Source organism: Macrobrachium nipponense, chromosome 41 (genome assembly GCF_015104395.2).
Source record: "Macrobrachium nipponense isolate FS-2020 chromosome 41, ASM1510439v2, whole genome shotgun sequence".
NCBI lineage: Eukaryota > Metazoa > Arthropoda > Malacostraca > Decapoda > Palaemonidae > Macrobrachium > Macrobrachium nipponense.
Genome location: NC_061102.1, coordinates 56351105 through 56372525, shown reverse-complemented (window position 1 = coordinate 56372525; position 21421 = coordinate 56351105). Strand labels below are relative to the sequence as shown.

Here is a 21421-nt window from a genome sequence, read left to right as displayed (position 1 = left end):
TCTTTTCCAGATGGGACGAGAAATGAAGGCGATGGTGAGAATGGGTCTCTGTTTCTCTCACTCGATGGCTGCAGGTCTTGTTACACTGCGTTCCTTCCCATTCACTGATGATCTGTGATATTCCTTCCAGTTTCTAGTTTTCAATAACTTTTCAATAACCCTTAAAATCTTTCCCCCTCTTTCATTCTTCACAGAAATTTCTGTTACTCAGTTTCATTGCACCATCGTGCTTTTTTTTTTTTTTTTTTTTTTTTTTTTTTTTTTTTTTTTTTTTTATCCTACAAAGAGTATCTTGTCCACAAGCGTTAGCTATCCCAACGATCCTTCTTATGAAGGGTTATATCCCGCTCCAAACAAAGTAGACTTTACTTTCTGCCTTCATTCATATGTGTCAAGTAATTCCACACCCAGCTTCAGCCTTGCTTAAACAGAGCTTAAAGACTACAAGAAACACATTCAGCTGTGTCCTAAAATAAAGTGTTTTCTATTGAGCTATATGAAGCGTCAATTTCAAGCAAAACTGAATATTTTCCTTTACTTTTTTCTAGTCAAAATTTTTACTTTTTTTTCTGTGAATTTATTTCCTGCCACTGAAATTTCAATTTAAGTCGAATGCACAGAAAAGTTTATCTCAACCACACATGCCTTAAAAGTAACGATTTTGATATGAAAAATGACAGAGGTCATATGTATCGAACACAGCAAGAGGCAGGCGACTAGATTGTAACAGCACTCCTCTCTTTCTATGGCAACAATGAATGTATTAATAGGTATTATACTGATCGACAAATGTTTATACTTATGAATTATCTTGGGGTTCCTTTTAGCTACAGTGAATGAAATTCAACGGGGTTCTTCGTTCATTTGCGGGAAATAGTTGGTATAATAACATAAAATAAGTGTTCTTGCTTTTGTACTTTACGTCGTCCTTCATTTTTATGAAAAATCAAAGTCAATCAAGAGTAATTATACATCATCAAAGTGTGACGGAAACTGGTAAAAAAACGGTCTATAATGAGAAAGCGTAAGAGATCTAGAGAGAGAGAGAGAGAGAGAGAGAGAGAGAGAGAGAGAGAGAGAGAGAGGTAAGAGGAGGAGGAGAGGAGAGGAGGAGGAGGAGCAAGATCCAACCTTTCCCTGGGTCTTGTCTGGTTAGTGTCTGGTCTTCCCCGACCCTGAGGCACCAATCCCGCTGAGGAGGCCAGTAGCCAGCCAGCCGCCTTCTTTCGACTTGAGAACGAACACCCACAACCCCCACCCCCCCATCCTACATAAACCATCTCCTCTCTGTAGATTCCAACACTTGGTGCGCTGAGGGAGGGAATGGATGAACGTTCACAAACACGCCGCAGTCCTTTCGCATCTGCAAACAATGGCATCTCACACCTGACGACTGCAGAACTGCAGAAAGACAGGAAAGATAGCAGACGCCCCCGAAGACTTTCGAAGCTACCGAAAGATTTCAACCCGACTTGTGAGGGTAAGGGATGTTCACCTGCCTAATGGTAACGCGAGTTCCATAACCCGACATTCAATATCATTACTGGGACGGTCCCTCCTCCTTAACCATACAGCAGGTATTAGTACTAGTGCCTCAGACCAGCATTCTCTAGGACACACCGACCTTTCCCTCCGACCGACCCTTTCAGCCCGCCAGCGCTCCTTTCCCGCCTGCCTCTCTCTCTCTCTCTCTCTCTCTCTCTCTCTCTCTCTCTCTCTCACTCTCCCCAAACCAAAGATTCGGCGATAAAGTAGTCGACTTTTAGAGGATGAAAAGAATGCAAAATAAACCTTACCGGCTGGAATCACCGCATAAAGATAAAGCAGATACTACCACAGGTTTACAGAATGTGCGCTTTTGAGAGCCATGCAGCTCTGTGCTCTTCGCTTCCCCATTAAATTCCTAAAGAAGAAAACAAGAAGCAGAAGAAAACCACTGCAGCTTTCTACTTCAACACACACGCACACACACACACACACACACACACTACTGTACATATATATTGTTTGGAGATAACGAAAATTAACATCCGGAGATTTTGTTGTAGTTTCTTTTCGAAATTATGCGCTAAATACATGATACTAATATTCCGGTACAACACCAACAAGTAACACTGATGTAACTAGTAATGCTGATATAATAATATCAATGCTCAGGAGTAAATATTCATATGTGAGCTCAGTAAAATAGTTACCGCGGAGAGAGAGAGACAGAGAGAGAGAGAGAGAGAGAGAGAGAGAGAAGAGAGAGAATACTAGGTAACGTCTATATCAAAATTTCCTTCTGTTGAAGCAGCTGGGGAAGATAAGAAGTTTTTCTCCCAAACAACAAAACTAAAACTCAGGTTCAGTCGAGCTTGGATGTACAGCTCAAACAGGAGGAGGAGGAGGAGGAGGAGGAGGAGGAGTAAGAAGAGGAGTAGGAGGAGGAGGATCCGAGCTCTCTCCTGCTATGCTAATTGTAGAGGAAATAGCAACAGAGAGCTGACCAGCGTTCCTCGACGGTCAAAGAAAGATGGCCTCTAGCAGCTGATCTTTGGATCTTTGGCTGTATCCAGACTCCATTTCAGATGCTCTCATCCAGTTGGTTTGGTGGCCTTTGGAGGTCTTGGTTGCGCAGAAAATAAACTAATAATTCAGTCTTGACAGAGACAGAGGAACCACCGGGAACTACATCGAGTGCGATATCTATTGGTTTAAATGTTACTGACGAGAAAATTCTATGACTTTCGTCCTAGCTTTTATGGAATTAGCAAGTTCGACGAAGTTTTCAGCATTGCGTCGTGATGCCCATCTACAAGATTTACACAAAATTTATAGTTATCGGCTTCTGCGCATTTAAACTAATTGGCTCCAAATCGTGAGCGAATGACGATAATTCGCAGCAGTAATCGTATCAACAACGGGCAAAATAACAATTCCAAAAAACAGTCTAATGCTAAATGAGTGGCTGGCCCTGCTCATGAGCACACCTGAGCATCACCTGTAGTTAGGTTCATTCCAGCGAGTACGTTTTTGTAGCGCACAGTGAGAACGAGGGACAGGAGGCGAAAAATGTACTGAATATATACAGGGTGTCCATAAAGTCTCAGTACCATTACAAGTATTTGTGACTCAAAATGGTACTGGGACTTTATGGACACCATATATAATGTGTACAGACATAAATGGGACTTTTTGGATGAAATGAATATTATGAACGCATAAAAAAATGTACATATCTATAAACTGACAAATATATACATGTGCAGAAGCCGTGTTTTTCCTAATATCTTTAAAGATTATTTTATGTACCATTAACTTGATATAAAATTTTTGCTTGTCGTATTTCCTACCAAACTTAGGGATGGCATATCAAGAAAAGGAATCTGACAAACGCCGGTGCTTTAGTTTTTTTTTTCTTTTTTTCCAGTCATGATCAAGTGGTTTCTCTCTGAGACCAACTCATCATCCACCGTCCAGAACTTCGGATTATTTTGAGGGCTGTTGGAAACCTTCAGGAGCTTCAAAGTCTCTGGCTTTACTCTGCAAAGACCCTCAGGTTACTTCCACATTAGGCGTCATGTATGCATACACACAACCAAGACAGACAGTAGAAGCATACACACATCCTACACACGGACAATATCAGCATACACACACCCTATACACAGACGTGGACGAACGTACTACAAGAGACGCCGTTCGGTTAAAAACCCGCGACTCCAAACCCATCGAAGGCCGCACCCAAAACTGCGGCGTTGCAGAAAGATGGACGGAAGATGGGAGGTTCATAAATTATTCTTTGTTGAATAACTTCTCCGAAGTCTTCACATCCGTCTAACAATCCCCCCTCTCCCTCCCTCCCACCCCCCCCTCCCACCTTCCCTCACCCTGCACCAGGTCTATAAAAGTCCCTAACAATCCGCTCATTCACGTCCACTCAATATCAAGATGATGTCCCCAAGCTATCGCATCAGACTCGACCCCCCGCTGCCTTCCCATTCAGCGTCGCAGGACATCTGGGAAAAGGACATCGCGCTTCTCGGACATCCTAGTAACTCGAACGGTCCGACGTCGTATTGGTCGCAAGGCTCAGCAGAAGCAGCTTCCTTTGAAGAATGTGAATTGTGTTCTACTCGTTGACGATTGATCGTTTGTTTAACTCGGCTACCTGCATGGCAGTATCTTTGGCGGCAAAAACTTTTCACTTTCCGTCGTCTAAAATGAGTGCAGAGTCTGTGAGACGTTCCAATGTAATACTGAGTGTCTTTGGTATTCGAATCATATTAGAAGTATAATCAGGGGGAAAATATCAACATAAAAATGCTAAAAAAAAACAAATGTGAGAGGAATTTATGAACAAAATAAAAAACGAAAGAGAGGGATGTAAAGAAAATATCGACGACGAAGCGAAATCAATATCAACAAGGCGTTATAGACAATATAATAATTTACGGAAGAAAAATCAGCAACAGCAAACCGAGCAGGTTAACAATAAAAAATAGAAAAGTCACAAATTGAACAAAGCAAAACTAGAAACAAATAAAGAACGCATGATGTAGAACGGGAATAAAAAAAAAGAAAAGAGAGAACCGCTATGAAAGGCATCTGACAGCAGAAGCGGCATCCATAGCGGACTGCCGTACGATAAGTCTTTCAAATAAGAGAGAGAGAGAAAGAGAGAGCTTCGATCGGACAAAACTGGACGGTGACGTCAGGTGTCACCCGAAACCTTATAGTAGTGATATGGTGCCACTTCCGGCACAGTTCATGGAGCGTCACTCCCCCTGTCCACACTTTTATGGAAACTGGCCACAAAGGAATGAACGTCTCTCGATGTTATCAGCACCGACGGAGACGACGTATACAGACAGACGTGACCCATTCACATCCAGGGATTGATGTCTCCGACCACCTACTACAACCCACGGTCTAGACCGTGCTACTGACTACCTTTATTCACTCAGATGTAAACATTCGGCTGCGTCAGTATGACACTGAGGCAAGAAACTGACGTTCGTTCATTCTGACACATACTACATGCATAATGACAGGTCTCCAGGATATTCAAGTTTCCAGGATCTTTCTTGAATAGTGATCCCCATAGGGGTTTTAACCTTATGTGTATCCACCTTTGCGGCGTGTTCAGAACAAGCCCAGTGGGGATGACCGTAAAATCACAAACAAAAGACTGTCAATATCATAAAGATAAACATCCCAAACAAATATTAGTCCTAGAGAACGACCCCCGAAAACCCTGGGGTGTCTCTATCCAGGAAAGATCCAGTTTCCATTTCGGTGCAAACAACTGCATACACATATGTATCAATTGACATTATGCATTACATGAAACCAGAGGCTATGTACGTACCGCGTATAAAGTTGACTAACGAGACAAACTATAACCAAAAATGAAATACAAATTGTATGAAGTCTCATTCTTGTTAAGAATTGGGATCAATGTTTTTAATAGAAATGTCGAGGCAGAAATATTGATTTGAAGTCCAGTAATCGTAATTTTTTTTTAAATCTACCATTTTATACGACTTCTAGGAGAGAGCACATGCTACGTGAAGATTAGTCGCACGGAATCAATTGATTAATACATGAAAATGAAGATAGAGTCAAAAGACAGATTATTCACAGAGACTAGCATTAACGCATACTGTAAAGCGTGAGTGAGTGACTATAAGCGTTACGCAGCGAGGATGTCAGGTTGTATGCATCTCAAAGGCATTGTATTGTTCGTGGAGCCTTAATTCTTGCTCGCTTTTCCTTCTGTGGTTTAGGCTTTCAGTGCCGCTTTTTATTCTGACATGTGGCATCGTTCCACAAAAGTTTTGTACCGTTAAAGGCTGTTGTTTACTCACCGTAGTCTGTGTCGGTGATCGGACTTTCTTTTCTGTAAACAATATGGAAACCCTGCGATTCACTTTCTCTTCGTCTTCTGAGAAGTGTGAGTCCATCAGGCAGTGATTCGGTCATGTTGCTTCTGCAATGAGCGGGGAAAGGTATACATGCATATTAGGCTTAAGAAAAGATAGATACATGGATATACAGAGAGAAAAAAAAGATACTCAAAATGGTGGACGGTCTTCTTAACACAATGTATACTTGCGTTCTTTAACACTCACCTTCCACTCTCGAGTTCCAACAAAGACCCGATTGACGATGTGGCTCCTCCCATCTCTGGCACTGCTACCGAAGCTCCTCCTCCTGCTCCGAGGGGCAAGCCGTCGCTAAAGACCATCTCATCCTCCATGTTCTCCAGGTCGTCCATGAAGATCTCATCGTCAGGTGGGAGGAGGTCGTTTGGCCGGGCCTCGTCTTCTCCGTGAGCAACGGCCAGGTCGAGCAACGGGGGAGGAAGCGGCCTCACCACCAGGTCCTCGCCTATCGTTCCGTCCTGGTTGAGAGAGAGGCGAAGGGAAAGAGGATTTACTTATGGGTCCTGGTTGAGAAAGAGGCGAAGGGATAGAGGATTTATCGCTGTGTAAAACGCAGTGTTCTGTAGTATTGGTTTATCCAAAGAGATTACTGGTGAAATCAATAATACGTAAAAGCTTTCTACACGTCATGAAATGCAACAATTAATTCAGTGACACTCAGTTAAAATTGTTATTGCCGTTGAAACAACATGCTGATAAGAAATGTAGAGCATTCCCTATCTGTTTCCAAAACACACACACACACACACACACATATATATATATAATATAATATATATATATATATATATATATATATATATATATATATATATATATAAAATGATTGTATATGTGTGTATATGTGTATAGGAGGACTCAAAGACTTTTTGAGGAAAACCCTCATCTATTTCTGCCGACTTGCAATGTCTTCAATACATTATTCGAACAAACTAACATAAATTACGCTTAAGTTGCAATATAAAAAAAGTTTATAATTTATATGTAAATTATGTTATTTTATTTCGTGTAGCCTGAAACTATTACAACTCAAGGAACTCTATTAATACCACATAGAAGCAATGAATGAATGAAGAAGGAAGTAAATCTTACAGGTCAAGATTTTAATTTTTTTTCATACAAACTTCATATTTTCCAAATGACAAAAGATGTGAGGTTTTCCCGAGAGAGAGAGAGAGAGAGAGAGAGAGAGAGAGAGAGAGAGAGAGAGAGGGGCGGTTAAATTCAAGGGTTTCTTTACAGAGAGAGAGAGAGAGAGAGAGAGAGAGAGTAAATTCAAGGGTTTCACCAGCAATCGTATTGTTTACAATGAGCGAGAGAGAGAGAGCTAAATTCAATGATTTCACCAGCAATCGTATTCTTCACAGAGAGAGAGAGAGAGAGAGTCACCAGCAACCGTATTCTTTACACAGAGAGAGAGAGAGAGAGAGAGAGAGAGAGAGAGAGAGAGAGAGAGAGAGAAAGAGAGGAGAGAGAGAGAGTCTTAACTAAACAACTATTGAAAAATTATGTTCGGGTGGTGGTCGGCTAGATCCGGGAAGGACCAGACAGGTTTGAGGAGGAGGAGGAAGGCTAAAACTTCTATTTATAATATTGGAGGTTAGGAAGAAGGCGCAGGACTGGAACAGAGGGAAAAGGAGGAAAAGAAGGAGGGAAAGACCGACACAGAAGGTAAAAGAAGAGGAAAGGTGAAAACTGATGGCAAAGGAAAACAACTTAGATTATAGGGTCCTATGTTTCATCTGCAGGACTTGGTTTGACTGACGTCTCAGTTTACAGAAAACGAACGTTGAAAGGCTACCTTATCCATTTCTAGAACTGACTACGTCAGCGCCTTGAAAAACCAACGTTTCCAATAAACTTATATTGGTGACTGATTTTGCTTTAAACTACACCACTTACGAACCGCCGCCTTTAAAAAGAATTGGGGTTACTACCCATTCACAAAGAAATTGTTGATCACGAAGCTTATTTTAATCCGTCAATCATTCTAATACATTCGTTAGACATGACTCGTTCCGAATTGAGAAATAATAAAGCACGGGTTGATTTGTACTCCAAAGAAAAACATCGACAACAACGAAAAGCTAAGGAAGCTAACGGCTTCTACATGGATTTTTATTTTTTTCTTTATTTTTTGTTGAATAGCGAATCGTTGTCACACGACCTCCTTGTTGCCTCGCAGATCACGTACATCCTTGTGGTGAGGATAAGGCCCCAGTCTAAAGGGATAAGGTAGAAGGATAGGGGGGGTGGGGGTGGAAAGGGCGTAGCGAGGAGTGGGTAGTGAGGATGCAAGGAGGGGCTGAATCCTACAGCCACTGCATGGAGGACCCTGGAGTGACTCTGAGGACCCACGGTCAAGGTTGACACGGTCTTCCTAAGCTTTCGGCTCTTCACGGAATCTTTCTTCTTCTTCTCTCTCTGAGCTATCAGCATAATTATCAACAGAGTTGCCTTCACGCATTCTTCTTCTTCAATTTATAAAGGAGCTGATATTCCCAGCCTTAGCAAAAGGTTGTCTATCCGCCATTTGAAAGCTGTTTGATGCAACGAGGTTTTTCCAGTAATGTACGGCATTTCCATGCTCGATCGCACTTAATTTTTCAAATAAATGAGCACGCGGTTGCGTGTGTGTTTTTTTTTTTTTTTTTTTTTTTTTTTTTTTTGAGATGGGAGAGACTTACCAGCTGAAGGGCGCCTGTATCGCTGTGATGGGAGACTAGGATTGCCGCCAAGGACTCCTCGTCTTGATGGGGGATCCCAACGTCTTCATCCTGCAGGGAATGATAAAAAATGCCGTACAATCATAGTTATCACAGGATACAGGGAGAGAAGATAGACCGAAGGACATGAACAATATAAAATCACGTTATGGAAAGATATATTCAAACAAGTACTAAATGGAAACAAAAGGATAATGATGATTTAATACTAAAAAGGAAAACACTCTTATCAGCAGCCTCGTCCGTCAACAAGGAAGTGAGGCGCCAATGTCACTACAGACAAACCGAAGCCATTGGAACATCATTCGGAAGACGACCCACCCAACAGGGACATCTCCCGCGTAAACAACATTCCCAAGGACGTCTTCGGAGGAGGGGATACTTACGTAATTGGAAGGCGTGACCATGACCCCGCCTACGTCGTCGTGATCGGCATAAAACAGCGGGACGGGTCGGGCCAGGTCAACGTTGGGGCGCAAGTTTAGCACTCTCGTCGACCCCAGCGCCCGCAGGTGGACTGTCCGCACTGGGTCACCAGACGCACTACGCTTTAGCCGTGACCGCAGTCTCACTACATCGTAATTAGGAACTGCAAGAGAGGAGTAGGATCGAGTGTGAATGGTTGGGTTGTCGGGTTTCACGAGTGGCATACAAGTCAATGATTTCTGTTGATTCGATGAACGGAACACACGAACAGTTCGTAAAAAATGTAATGAATCACAAATCAATCAATAATTAAGTCAATAAATAAAGAGTATATATACAGAAATGAAAGGACCAGTGTATTATTAAGGCCAAATAAAACATGGATGGTCATTTGCTATTCAGACAACCTCCAATCATGCTATGCATGTCAACATGTTTGGTAAACGTGAAACTCATAGTTTCCTAAAGTAAGATACAATAAAATAAATACCGGCAACTGGATGCCAGGTATATAAAAAAAAAATAAAAAAATCACGCGAAGATAAAAATGACAGGTAATTAAATGTCTGCACTTTCCAAACATTTGACCCGGGAAGACTATAGTAAACAGGTTACAATCTACACCGCGGAGCACAAAGGTTCACACACTACTATAGGTCACAGTGAAGGTTATAATGACCAATATCTACAGACGTATTTCTGTAGACTTTAATAATCACGTCTGAATCAGTGAACAAAATAAATTCTTATTCCGCTTCCTTACTAAATGTCAAGTGCAATGTATAGGGCAGAGGTCTTGGTTGCAAAGAGAAAAGGATCTTTGTTGTGACTGATTCCCTTATTCGGTCAATTCAAAATATTGCTAATGAAATATAGCAGAAGATTGGATATGGAAAATGATCAGAATGAACAACCGGTCTCCCAGACCCATCCTGATACGTCTGAGAAAATAGACGAGGGTGGAAAATGACTTTCAATTATTATGTTTGCTTTCTCTATTTTCACGCCAAACTATTCTTCAGTCTACGGATCAAGCTGAACCAAAAAAGCAGATAAGAGTCATGTCATACATTGGCCGCGACGGGGAAGACGGCCTTCAGCAATGTCACGATTATCTGCCTTTTTCGGCGAAAGAACACCGACAATGATAAACGCTACTATCTTGAGCGAGGTCAATTAATTGTTTAGAAATAGGGAGACCATGAACGGTGCAGCACAAGCGAAGGTATAATAATAATAATATAATAATAATAATAATAATAATAATAATAATAATAATAATAATAATAATAATATGCTTGAAGTAAAACCCTCTTTTAAACATGTTTTATAAGAGAAATTGCTGCCTTAGCTGCATTAATTTTATATAGATTCTCTTTTTTCCTAATTATTGTTTTCTCATTGTTGCTTAAACTGGTGAGCGACAATGAGAAAAAAATAATTAGGAAAATAGAGAACCTATATAAAATTAATGCAGCTGAGGCCACAATTACTTTTAGAAAGACAACAACAACAACAACAACAACAACAACAACAACAACAACAACAATAATAATAATAATAATAATAAGAATAATAATAATAATATAATCATAATAAGAATAATAATAATAAAAATAATAATAATAATAACAATAATAATAATACAGGTTTTATTGAAAATAATGGCCGTTTTCTTCAGCATATTATTGAGTATTTAAGTAAAAACCATGAAATGAACAACAACCGCCTGTTGTATCAATTATTGTTATCATTATTATGGTTATTATAACTTTTTTCTCAAAATATTATTACAACTTCTATAATAGATATTTAAATTTTTCTCCCATTTTATGTTTCTCATTTACGTGATAATTATCTAAAGCTTCAGTATTATAATTATGTCATTAATGAAGGTCTTCCTCCAGCATATATAAATAATAATAATAATAATAATAATAATAATAATAATAATAATAATAATATAATAATAATAATAATATGTCAGTTTCCTTTTCATTGCTATGGCGATCAAAACAGCCACTCTGTTGACGGAGAACAACATTTTCTGTGTTGTTGCATGTAAGGTTCGGTTATGGTCGGCGTCAACCACTTCTATGTGCGATACGACCGCGACACGACTGATTTCGACTACATTCCCTGTGACGCCGCATCTCGGACCCCACCCCCACACCCCCCCCCCCCTAGCCCCCTACCCACCGCCTCCTCTTCTTCGTGACGCTAATGGAAGGTCAAAACAAGCGAATGAATGCGTCCGACGCAGTCACCTTCCCCTTGCGTGCGAATTCTAACCAGTCTCAGACGATCATCACTTTTTTTTTTTTTTTTTTTTTTTTTTTTTTTTTTTTTTTTTGTTTTTTTTTTTTTTTTTTTTTTTTTTTTTTTTTTCAGGCATCGAAACGGGAGATGGTAGGAAATGACGATAAATCATGAAGCGCTGAGAGTCGCTATTCTCCTGAGTCCTTGAGGCGACTACAGGATCCAATAAAACCTGACCAGGATCTTCTTGAGCTTCGCTGGCGCCTCCCGCGTGATTCTGTCTTCTTCGACTAACTACCTCTACGAGAGATTCGTTTTCAATTATCATTATCCTTTGTAATGTCACAGAGAACTTCCTACGGATATCTTGTCTTTTTCCGAGGATATGTTCGTAGGAAGTGAATGAAGTGAATTTCTTGACATTCGGATACTGCTATTAATACTAATTCCGTGAAAGCATCTTGCGCCGTTGCCCGAAACGGAATACGTGGGAGGACTGTTTGGAAAATCAGTTTTACGAAGGCAAACATCAGTTTTGATATCCCCATTGATGGGTCTCCTCGATTCGGTTTGCCCATTAGCGGATCCAGAAAAAAAAATTCTTTGGGTTTGGGGTGGGGCACCAATTTTCATGTTAAACAAACATTATATATATATATATATATATATATATATATATATATATATATATATATATATATATATAAGTAATAGAGTATCCTGGTTTAAAATAAAAGTCTGATAGATGACAGGTGGTTTTGTAAAAGCTACAGGGAAATGCTACCTTTACATGAAATATTCCCGTCGTATCATAGCCTATCATTCAGTATTTAATTAAAATCTATGAAATGGACAACAATCGCCTGTTCTGTCATGAAATACCGAATCATTTATTATAATCAATAAGATTATTGTTATTATTGTTCCTCAAAATTTTATTACTATTTCTAGAATAGATGTTTTATTTTTTCCCATTTTTATATATCTAATTTACGTTATAATTATCTAAAGCTTCAATAGTATTATTTTGTCATTATTTTTCATGGGTGGGGTGGGGTGGGGGGAGTTGCGGCCATTAGCCCTGGTGCCCCCAGCACCCACACTCCGGGATCCGCTTGTGAGTCTGTCCCACAGCTGTAAGTGTATGCAAATCCTCTCTCTATGTAGCAACTCTGTGATGTCATTCCCCTGTAATATTAATCCTTTAGTGATTTTCAGTGAAGGCGCCTTTTCAGATGATTTTGAGGAGTGTCAAATATTCAGACGATTTTTATGTGTTGTATGGGGAAAGATTGGCATGAGATAAAAAAGCCACGATAATATATGAGATTGTAATTTTCAAAACACAAAAACACGGTTAAAAAAGAAGGGACCTTTCGACCGTTAGCACAAAGGCCTTCTTCATAGTTGGCTGAAGAGGAACCATTTTTTGAATTTTGAAAAATACAGTCTCATATATATATACATTATTGTGTCTTCTTACTCATTTTCCGATCACGATATAGTGATGCACCATAGATAGAGATCGGCATTTCCTTTAAGGCAAAATTCTCTCTCTGCAAAATGGTCCGCAATGAGTCAGTCAGATTAATCCAATTATTAAGGTTTTTATTTTCGGATGAGAATCATGATAAGAAATCTGTTATTTCGTCCATTTGTGTATGTCATTGTGTATATGTGGCTTTTGACACAAACAAGCCACAAATATAATTCGTACATACCAAGGACATATATTCATCATTTGAAGATAATCCCACAGTAATACCTATTGCATACAAATGAATTTCCTTAATGCCAAACTTAATTCTGAATAAGTTACTCAAATACGTTTGGTTCTTTCCCTCTGCTGCTGCCATCGCCTCTCTCTCTCTCTCTCTCTCTCTCTCTCTCTCTCTCTCTCTCTCTCTCTCTCTCCTATGTGACAAACTCTCTCTCTCTCTCTCCAGCATGGATACCTCTCTCTCTCTCTCTCTCTCTAGTCAGTGACACTTGACCCCACATCCGCCAGACCCACACGCCGAATTTTGTTTACATTCTTGAGTAGTGACCTATTCCCAGGATGGGAAACGCCAGGCGACTGAGTTGAGGGATTTGCTGTGGAGGGCCCGCTGTAAATTGCGGATTTGCCAAGATAAGGAACGAATGAAAAAATGGTAAGTCAAGAGGATATCTTTGGGTGCGATAATATGTGACTGTAATGAAGAGAGAGAGAGAGAGAGAGAGAGAGAGAGAGAGAGAGAGAGAGAGAGAGAGAATAGGCTTAAGAGCATCAAAGGATATCGGCGGCGAAGGTGAGTAACATCATAAATAATTGTATAAGGAAAAAAATATATCTAATAAAATACTCGTTTTTACGCTTTACTAAGCATTTATAAAACGAAGCATTCAGATAGATAGATAGATAGATAGAGAGAGAGAGAGAGAGAGAGAGAGAGAGAGAGAGAGAGAGTAATATCCTTAAGTCTCTATTATCAGCTTCAAAAGTTATCAACCATATATGTGAGGCCACCAGGCAAGGCCAGGTTGCAAGGTTGCAAGGGAGAAGTAACGATTTAAATAAGATAAAACGCTTTCGACAATTAATTTTTTTTTATTCCGAATATCCCTTTATCCATTTTATGCAGATTGAACTACGCGTAAATAAAAAAAACTTAGATTTAAAAGAGAATCGAAAAATGAATTTAGTTTTTTACTCAATACGGTTAACCTCCGGTTTCAGAACTTTATTGAAAATACCATAAGACTTGGGAGTGAAAAATATGGTACTTATTAAGTTGGGCATTAATTATATAAAAAAGAACTTTATACAAAAAGAATGAAGAAAAATCGATGCAAAATAATGTTCGAACAGCTTCCTCTTTCAAAGGACAAAGGGCGTAAAATGTAAATCAACTTCTGTTTATTTTTAATTTTTATTTTTATTAAAACTGAAAAGATAATGAATGGAAAGACTTGACCAAGCTTGTTCCTTCACTATTCGGTATTTTTCCATTCTCCATTGAGAGAGAGAGAGAGAGAGAGAGGATGGATGGGGGGTTGGAGGTGGGGGGGTTGGGAGTAGGGTGAGACTACGAGAAGAGAGGGTGGCGAGAGAGAGGCGAGACAGACGAGAGAGAGAGAATTGGGGGGGGAAGGTCAAGGTGACTTCAGGTACGTAGTAAAATTAACCATGATGAAGAAAAGATGAGATGTTGGAGTTTGTAATCATGGCGAGAGAGGAAAGAATCAAACAGAACATGATCGATACAGGTGGATAAACATGATCGTTCTCAATGAAGTGGATGGAATCACTGAATAGCCAAATAATTGATAATAATGTGTGGTAGCTAAGAAAACCCTTCCTTTGAGTTGGTCGATTAATTATTTACATTCATAGCTATAAATCCTTGCTTGTTTTTATGGTGTGTTTACCTTGCATGGAACCAGTGGTTATTCAGCAACGGGACCAACGGCTCACGTGACTTCCGAACCACGTCGAGGGTGAACTTCTATTACCAGAAATACACATCTCTCACACCTCAATGGAATGCCCGAGCATCGAACTCGCGGCCACCGAGGTGGGAAGTCAACGCCATACCGATCACGTCAATGAGGTACTGCTATAAATCCTTGTTGACATTTTTAGCATTCGCTGCATATCCGCCTATGAGGACAAACAACACAATAGAGTGCTTGCGTGTTTTATGGGGCTTTCAGTTGACTTGGCAGTTATGCAAATGGGAATGACGGAAGAACAAAAATAATTTATCAGCCAGGCAAGAAGTATAGTAGATAAACCAACAGTGTACAGCAAAGCCTTACGTCATAACGCTAAAGCTGAATCTGACAAGGAGGTTGGTATCTATGGGCCTCTGTTTGTCTCGTGGGGGTCGAAAGGAAGGATGTAACAGTTGCTGAGTAATGAATGATCTCAAGAAAATGGCTCAATTAAAGCTACGTTTCCCGCCCCTCTCCCCCCCCCCCCTCCCCCCCCCCCTATATTTAGTGAATAATGTGTATACCAACGAATACTCTCGAAGCAATGGACTTGAGCAGGGTTTTTGGTATTGCTATGAATGAGAAGCGCTGTCTGTAAACGATATATAATATTATATATATATATTATATATATATATATATATATATATGAATATATATATAAATAGATATATATATATGTATATATATATATATATAGATATGTATATATATATATATATATATATATTATATATATATATATATATATATATATCTTATATATTATATATATTATACATATATATCTTATCCTCGTGCAATGAAATACATAATACTATGTACATCGAGATAAACAGGGGTAATATTTACTGATTATTACGCTTGCTCATGGACAGAAGAATTCTCAGTTAAGAATATATTTATTATATATATATATATATATATATATATATATATATATATATATATAATATAGTATATTCATAAATAACTGAGAATAATCAGTGGGGTCTGTAAACGATATATATATATATATATATATATATATATATATATATATATAATATATATATATTATATATATATTATCGTTTACAGACCCCACTGATTATTCTCAGTTATTTATGAATATACTATATATATATATATATATATATATATATATATATATATATATATATATATATAATAAATATATATTCTTAACTGAGAATTCTTCTGTCCATGAGCAAGCGTAATAATCAGTAAATATTACCCCTTTATCTCGATGTACATAGTATTATGTATTTCATTGCACGAGGATAAGAATCACTTACAGGATTAAAAATATTAAAAGTCATTATGTAGAACATTCCATCAATGGCATCATACCAAACGAAGGAAGCATTTATGAAATATTCCGATTCTGCGTTCAAAGTCCGCGCTCCCTACCTGTTGAGGAATGACTAGTGCAAGGGAGGGGGGGCTAAGTCCCCCTCGCCTCAGGACTCAAGTTTCAGATTAGCGATATTTGTTATTCATCCTCAAGTGTTTACATTTGGTACCTTCTCTCGCCTTTTTTTTTTTTTTTTTTTTTTTTTCTCTCTCTCCAGCGTCTTTCTTCACAAAACCAGCAATAGCAGCAGCTTGGGGTTCTGTCAAGGCGAATGAATGTCCACCCGAGAGATAATGATATTTTGGAAGGACTGACTGGAAGGGCCCTGGCCTTGAGGAATGACTCCCCCACTGTCAAGGATGTTTGGGTAGGCGGTTCACACCCATCCTTCAGCTATCGCCATGTTGATCATCTTGAAAGCCTTCGTTCTAATCAGCCATCGCCGATGCTGTTAGTCTCATCTTTCTGTTTCTAAAAAAAAAAAAAAAAAAAAGTTTCTGTTCTGACTCTCGCTTGAGAATGAATTGGGAATCCTGAACGTTGATCCTAGAAAAGATTTCTTTTAACCCTCGTTACACGTCGTCAACGGCATGCACACAGCTCGATCAAATTGTGTGACATGATGATGACATAACGTCACCAACATTTTTCGTCCTGACCAGCTGTCCAAATATGGCGGCGAAATCGAAAAGTGAATGTCATTGCAGCTAAGCTGAAATTCTCATTTTCAGTCTCGATGGTTCAGCGGAGACATTCACTCAAAGATGAAGAACGGGATGTTGGTGGTTGTTAGGTTACGCTCTGAAATGTTCGCGCTGACCTCACAAAGATGATAGAATTGACAAAGATCTCCGAAAAGCACAAGCAAACACACAAAGAATCCACCAGCGTTCAAAGCAGTTAAAGTATGAATGTGGCAACGACCGTTTTCTTTTGTTTTGCAGACACACATATATATGTGTGTACGTGTGTAAAGTCCGCGTAAAAATGCGTATTTGTGTGTGTACGTATGTAAAGTCGGCGTCAAAATGACGCAATACAATAAAACAACATGCAAAACGCCCTCGTCTGTGCAGGGCAACTTACTACCTCACGAGCAAAACCAAAAATCGACTGATGAATGTCGCGAGACATGTATCGTGAGATACCCAAATGAATCTTGTGCAGAGACCGAAGACAAGAAAATCCGGATTTAAAAGATATGAAGAAGAAGAAGACGAAGTAGCACACTGACCTCGGACGCAAGGTCCAGAGAATTTCACCCCGCGCGGACAGAAGGCCGTCTAGAGAAATTGGTTGGGCAAGACGCAGACCATACATATCTCGACAACACGGGCTCTTGTGCAGTGAGCTGCCCTTCTATCGATCTTTTCGTGGTCTTTTCGAGGCATCTTGTCGAGTTGCATAAACAGAAATAAAAGAAAAATGTTTCATTTTGTTGGTTCGGAGGGAAAATTTCTCTTTGATGAATAACTAAAAATTTCTTGGTCTGATGCCACAGAGATGTCGTAAAGACACAAGGCAGCAATGATTCGTTACAGGAGAAGACGGAAGACCGAACAAGCAATTGAGAAGAAATGTTATCAGAAAGAATGATATACAAAACAGAGGTCGAAACAAGAAAAACTTGTACGTTCCGAAGAGCGCATTTCACCCATGAAAACTGGGCCCTGCGTCGAAGAGATTTTGATTTTTTCGTAGTTCGTTGTAATTCTTAATAACTAAACCCCAAGAGAACACAGTAACTAACTCTGCCGCGTTATAGTTATTCTTGCCTGTGGAATGATGGACAACATAATCATAAAGAGAGAGAGAGAGAGAGAGAGAGAGAGAGAGAGAGAGAGAGAGAGAGAGAGCTATTTTTGTATTTATCGCAGTTTATGCGTGTGTATGTATGAGAGAGAGAGAGAGAGAGAGAGAAAGAGAGAGAGAGAGAGAGAACGAGAGAGAGAGAGAGGTAGGGGTGGTGTCTGTACCCTTATACTGTATGGTCATGTGTCTGTGTGTGTTGGGGGGGTTGGGGGGGGGGGGGGAGTGTTTGGGGGCGGGGGATGTGTGGCGCCTCTCTTTCCACCAACATAAAAACAGTCATTTTGTTATTTCAAAATATTTTTATGGTCGAACACTGTTACGGTACAGAACTACAACTCCTCCCTTCCCCCTCCCCCCCTCTCTCTCTCTTCTAAACGTATGGAAATGCCTGTAGTATAAAGGGTCAACAATCGCCAGCTACTTCATTCAAGGCATCACAGTAAGAGCTGACGTGACGGTGTAGGAGGAATAGACGCATCGCTGGATTCTGAATCTTCAGATAATTGTTTCCACCATCAGAAGCCCTGAGGGAATCGCCATGCGTGACATCCTCCCCACGCCTCCTTCAAGAAAAAAGTCCTCTTTGTCTCCATAAACAATTAGTCCGGCTTCTTGTCTTCTTTATGCACATCAAATGCCAAGGATTTCCTTCCCGGAGGAAAAAAAATGCGGGTGGAAAATGATCAAGTGACATTTTCAACAGCGGCTTCATAAATTTCAGATATGAAACCTTTTTCTAACATTAATAGAATTCACTTGGAATATTCGATTGCAAAAATGAGGTAATAAAGCGACTCGATACTTTTGGCACGCAGAAACATGAATGATTTTTTAACAATTCATTCTGGCTGGGTCATAATTCCTCTACAACGTAGGTTTGAGGTTGCCAGTATGTTTATGTACATACTTTAAAAAACTTGCTTGGGCCGTAAACTGCAAGCGCTTGCTCACCAATAATACTTGAATGATAATAAATTTCTTCATTATCGATATCCCTTTGCAGATGCTAAATTACAGGACGATTATCGCGGTTTTACAGCCGTCAGTCAAAGAAACCCTTTAATTTGCTCGTCAACGTCCGGCGTATTTTTATAACGTGGATCCACCGCGGCTCCAGGATATAGAAGACAGCCTAACACGCTAAGAGGCTTAACGAAGCTGATAAATGAGATGGGTATAGCAAACTGCAAGCTATTCCTGGCCTCCCCGTGAACACAGGATCCTGTTAACTATTCTTAGCCTGGGCGAGACAGTCTGTTGCCCCGCGGAGGAAACAAAGAGCATTTGCCAGTCTTTCATGTTGCCAGTGTAGGAGCTATCCATGACATTCACCTTGTTTCAGAGACTGACTAAAACCTCGGTTATTTTAGCATCTTCAAAATAACAGCAGAACATCGTGTCTCGGACAGCTGTTACGATTGTCTTGCACTAGCGTGAAAACAAACAAGTCAACAATTGAATGCCATAGTTGAAAGCACAAAATGGAACAGACTTAGAGGAAAAATGTTAGGCCGACGTCAAATACTTGGGCCAACTGAGATCTTCTGAAAATGGAACCCAGCAGGAGTAAGCTATTCTGCATCTGAACTATGAAGTTATTCATACTCCAACTATAATGATGGAACATCGCAAGGCAGAGGAAGGACCTGGGATAACTACACAAGGTCTGTTACCGGGAAGACGGAACACAGATAAAGACGAAACCAGGACTTTCGTTGACTTTCGCAGCACTAGCATCGGCCTCTGCTAATCCCTGTGAATTGGACATCAAGTGACTTCAGCTTAAGAGGGTTCGTGCCCATCAGATGGTCACCAGCATGGGTTTCACATGCTCCATGAATATCAAACGAGCAATTAAGAAGCTTTGGTATGAGGTACTGCAGCTGGGGACGCGAATCATAGAACCCGAATTTGGTTGGTTGCTCACCTCCAGACATTTGACCGAGGATGGCATCTGCTTAGTGGGTTGAATTCTTTGTCCTTCGACTGAAGGCGCAAGGTGAGAAGACTCTCTCTCTCTCTCTCTCTCTCTCTCTCTCTCTCTCTCTCTCTCTCTCTCTCTATCTGTGTTTGTGTTTTGTAAAATGACTTCATGAAGCATAACTCACAGTGCTTGAAAGTTGATTCAACTCTTTCGCGTTCGTTGATTATCGTAGATGTTCCTGCTTGGTAACTGTCATAGTCTAAAAGCAGCAGGATGCTCTTACTAGGCTGACGAAAAATAAATATCATGAAAAGCAGCAAACGAATCAACATACTTGATCAACCGATTTAGTGTGCAAGCACACCAACAACGACATAAACCAGTTCTAAATCTTCGCACAAAAGTTTCTATTCGCATTTTTCCGAAGCTTCGGCTCAATAGATGTCTTTCAGCTGAGGAAATGTTCTTCATTACATAAATCTGTGGCCTTTCTAAGCTTCTTTATTAAATAAGATGGAATGAATGGCCACTCCACTTGCTCCCCCGACCCCTCATCTATCTGTGAATCTACCTCGGGGCATCCCCGCCCTTTCCTTTTGCAGGTGGGATGTAGGATGCGGGAGTTTCGAGTTGCTAAGGCCTTTTCGACGGACGCAGGACAGTCACAACCTCCCCCGGTCCCTTCTCACGCTTCGGACTCAGGTGCTAGTTATTTCTCTATTAATAGCACATGGCCTGAGGGGATTGTTTAACAAAACTGGTTAGTGACCTCCTGCAAGCAGCATCTTTCATTCGCAATCTTGAATCTCTTCAGACAAACATTGCCTCTAACAGATTACAGATGCTAAGGCACCCGTGGCAACAACCCAGCTCCGGGTAACTTAGATAAAAATATCCCTATCATTGGTCTCTGGTGAGGTGCGTGTAGGACGGACACTGAGTTAATGTTATGGAGGACGTCCCTGTCCTCTGGGTTGGGCAAGGGGCCAGTTCGTCCACAGCCTGCAGTAGTTTTGTAAGTTAGCACTGGTCACCGAGAATGCCAGTGATCTTTGACCTCTCCTCCTCCGTCTCTCTCTCTTCCTCCACCTCACAATCCTTTCTCCTCCTTTCTTAAATCCTTTCCTTATCTGTTCCCCGGAGTGTCTTACCCTGGTCCACCTCCTTCCCCCCCTCGTCCATCATCCTTCCCGCGTTCCTTCTTTGGTCCCTTCTCTCTTCAAGCCTCTATCAATTCACACCATTCCCTCCCCCTCTTTCCCTTCCCTGTTCGGAAAGATCTTCGTCTCTCTCTCTCTCCTCTCTCTCTCTCTCTCTCTCTAATAGCGGACGATGACCTGCTTCGGAATGAGGTCATCTGGGAGAAAAGTGGTGGAACCTCTCGCTTAGATAAACCTTTCGAGATTACTTACTTACATCTTACTTACTTACATCTTGTTCCTAACTCTCTTAATGGCACAAGCTTCTTAGAAGAAAACTGACTTCTTTGGTTACTTTTATCGTGGTATTC

At 40.3% G+C, this 21421-nt stretch overlaps 1 protein-coding gene across 3 annotated transcripts in view; it reads right to left on the bottom strand.

The window, feature by feature from the left end:
• Positions 1–21421, bottom strand: part of LOC135212775 (A disintegrin and metalloproteinase with thrombospondin motifs like) — a 366084-nt gene that overhangs the window by 21414 nt on the left and 323249 nt on the right. For all 3 annotated transcript variants that reach the window (XM_064246547.1, XM_064246548.1, XM_064246546.1), the window contains exons 4-7: positions 9043–9245; positions 8618–8707; positions 6117–6388; positions 5853–5974 (exon numbers count right to left, since the gene is read on the bottom strand). In XM_064246547.1, the coding sequence (XP_064102617.1) occupies positions 5853–5974; positions 6117–6388; positions 8618–8707; positions 9043–9245 (687 nt within the window). The remainder of the gene's footprint in view (positions 1–5852; positions 5975–6116; positions 6389–8617; positions 8708–9042; positions 9246–21421) is intronic.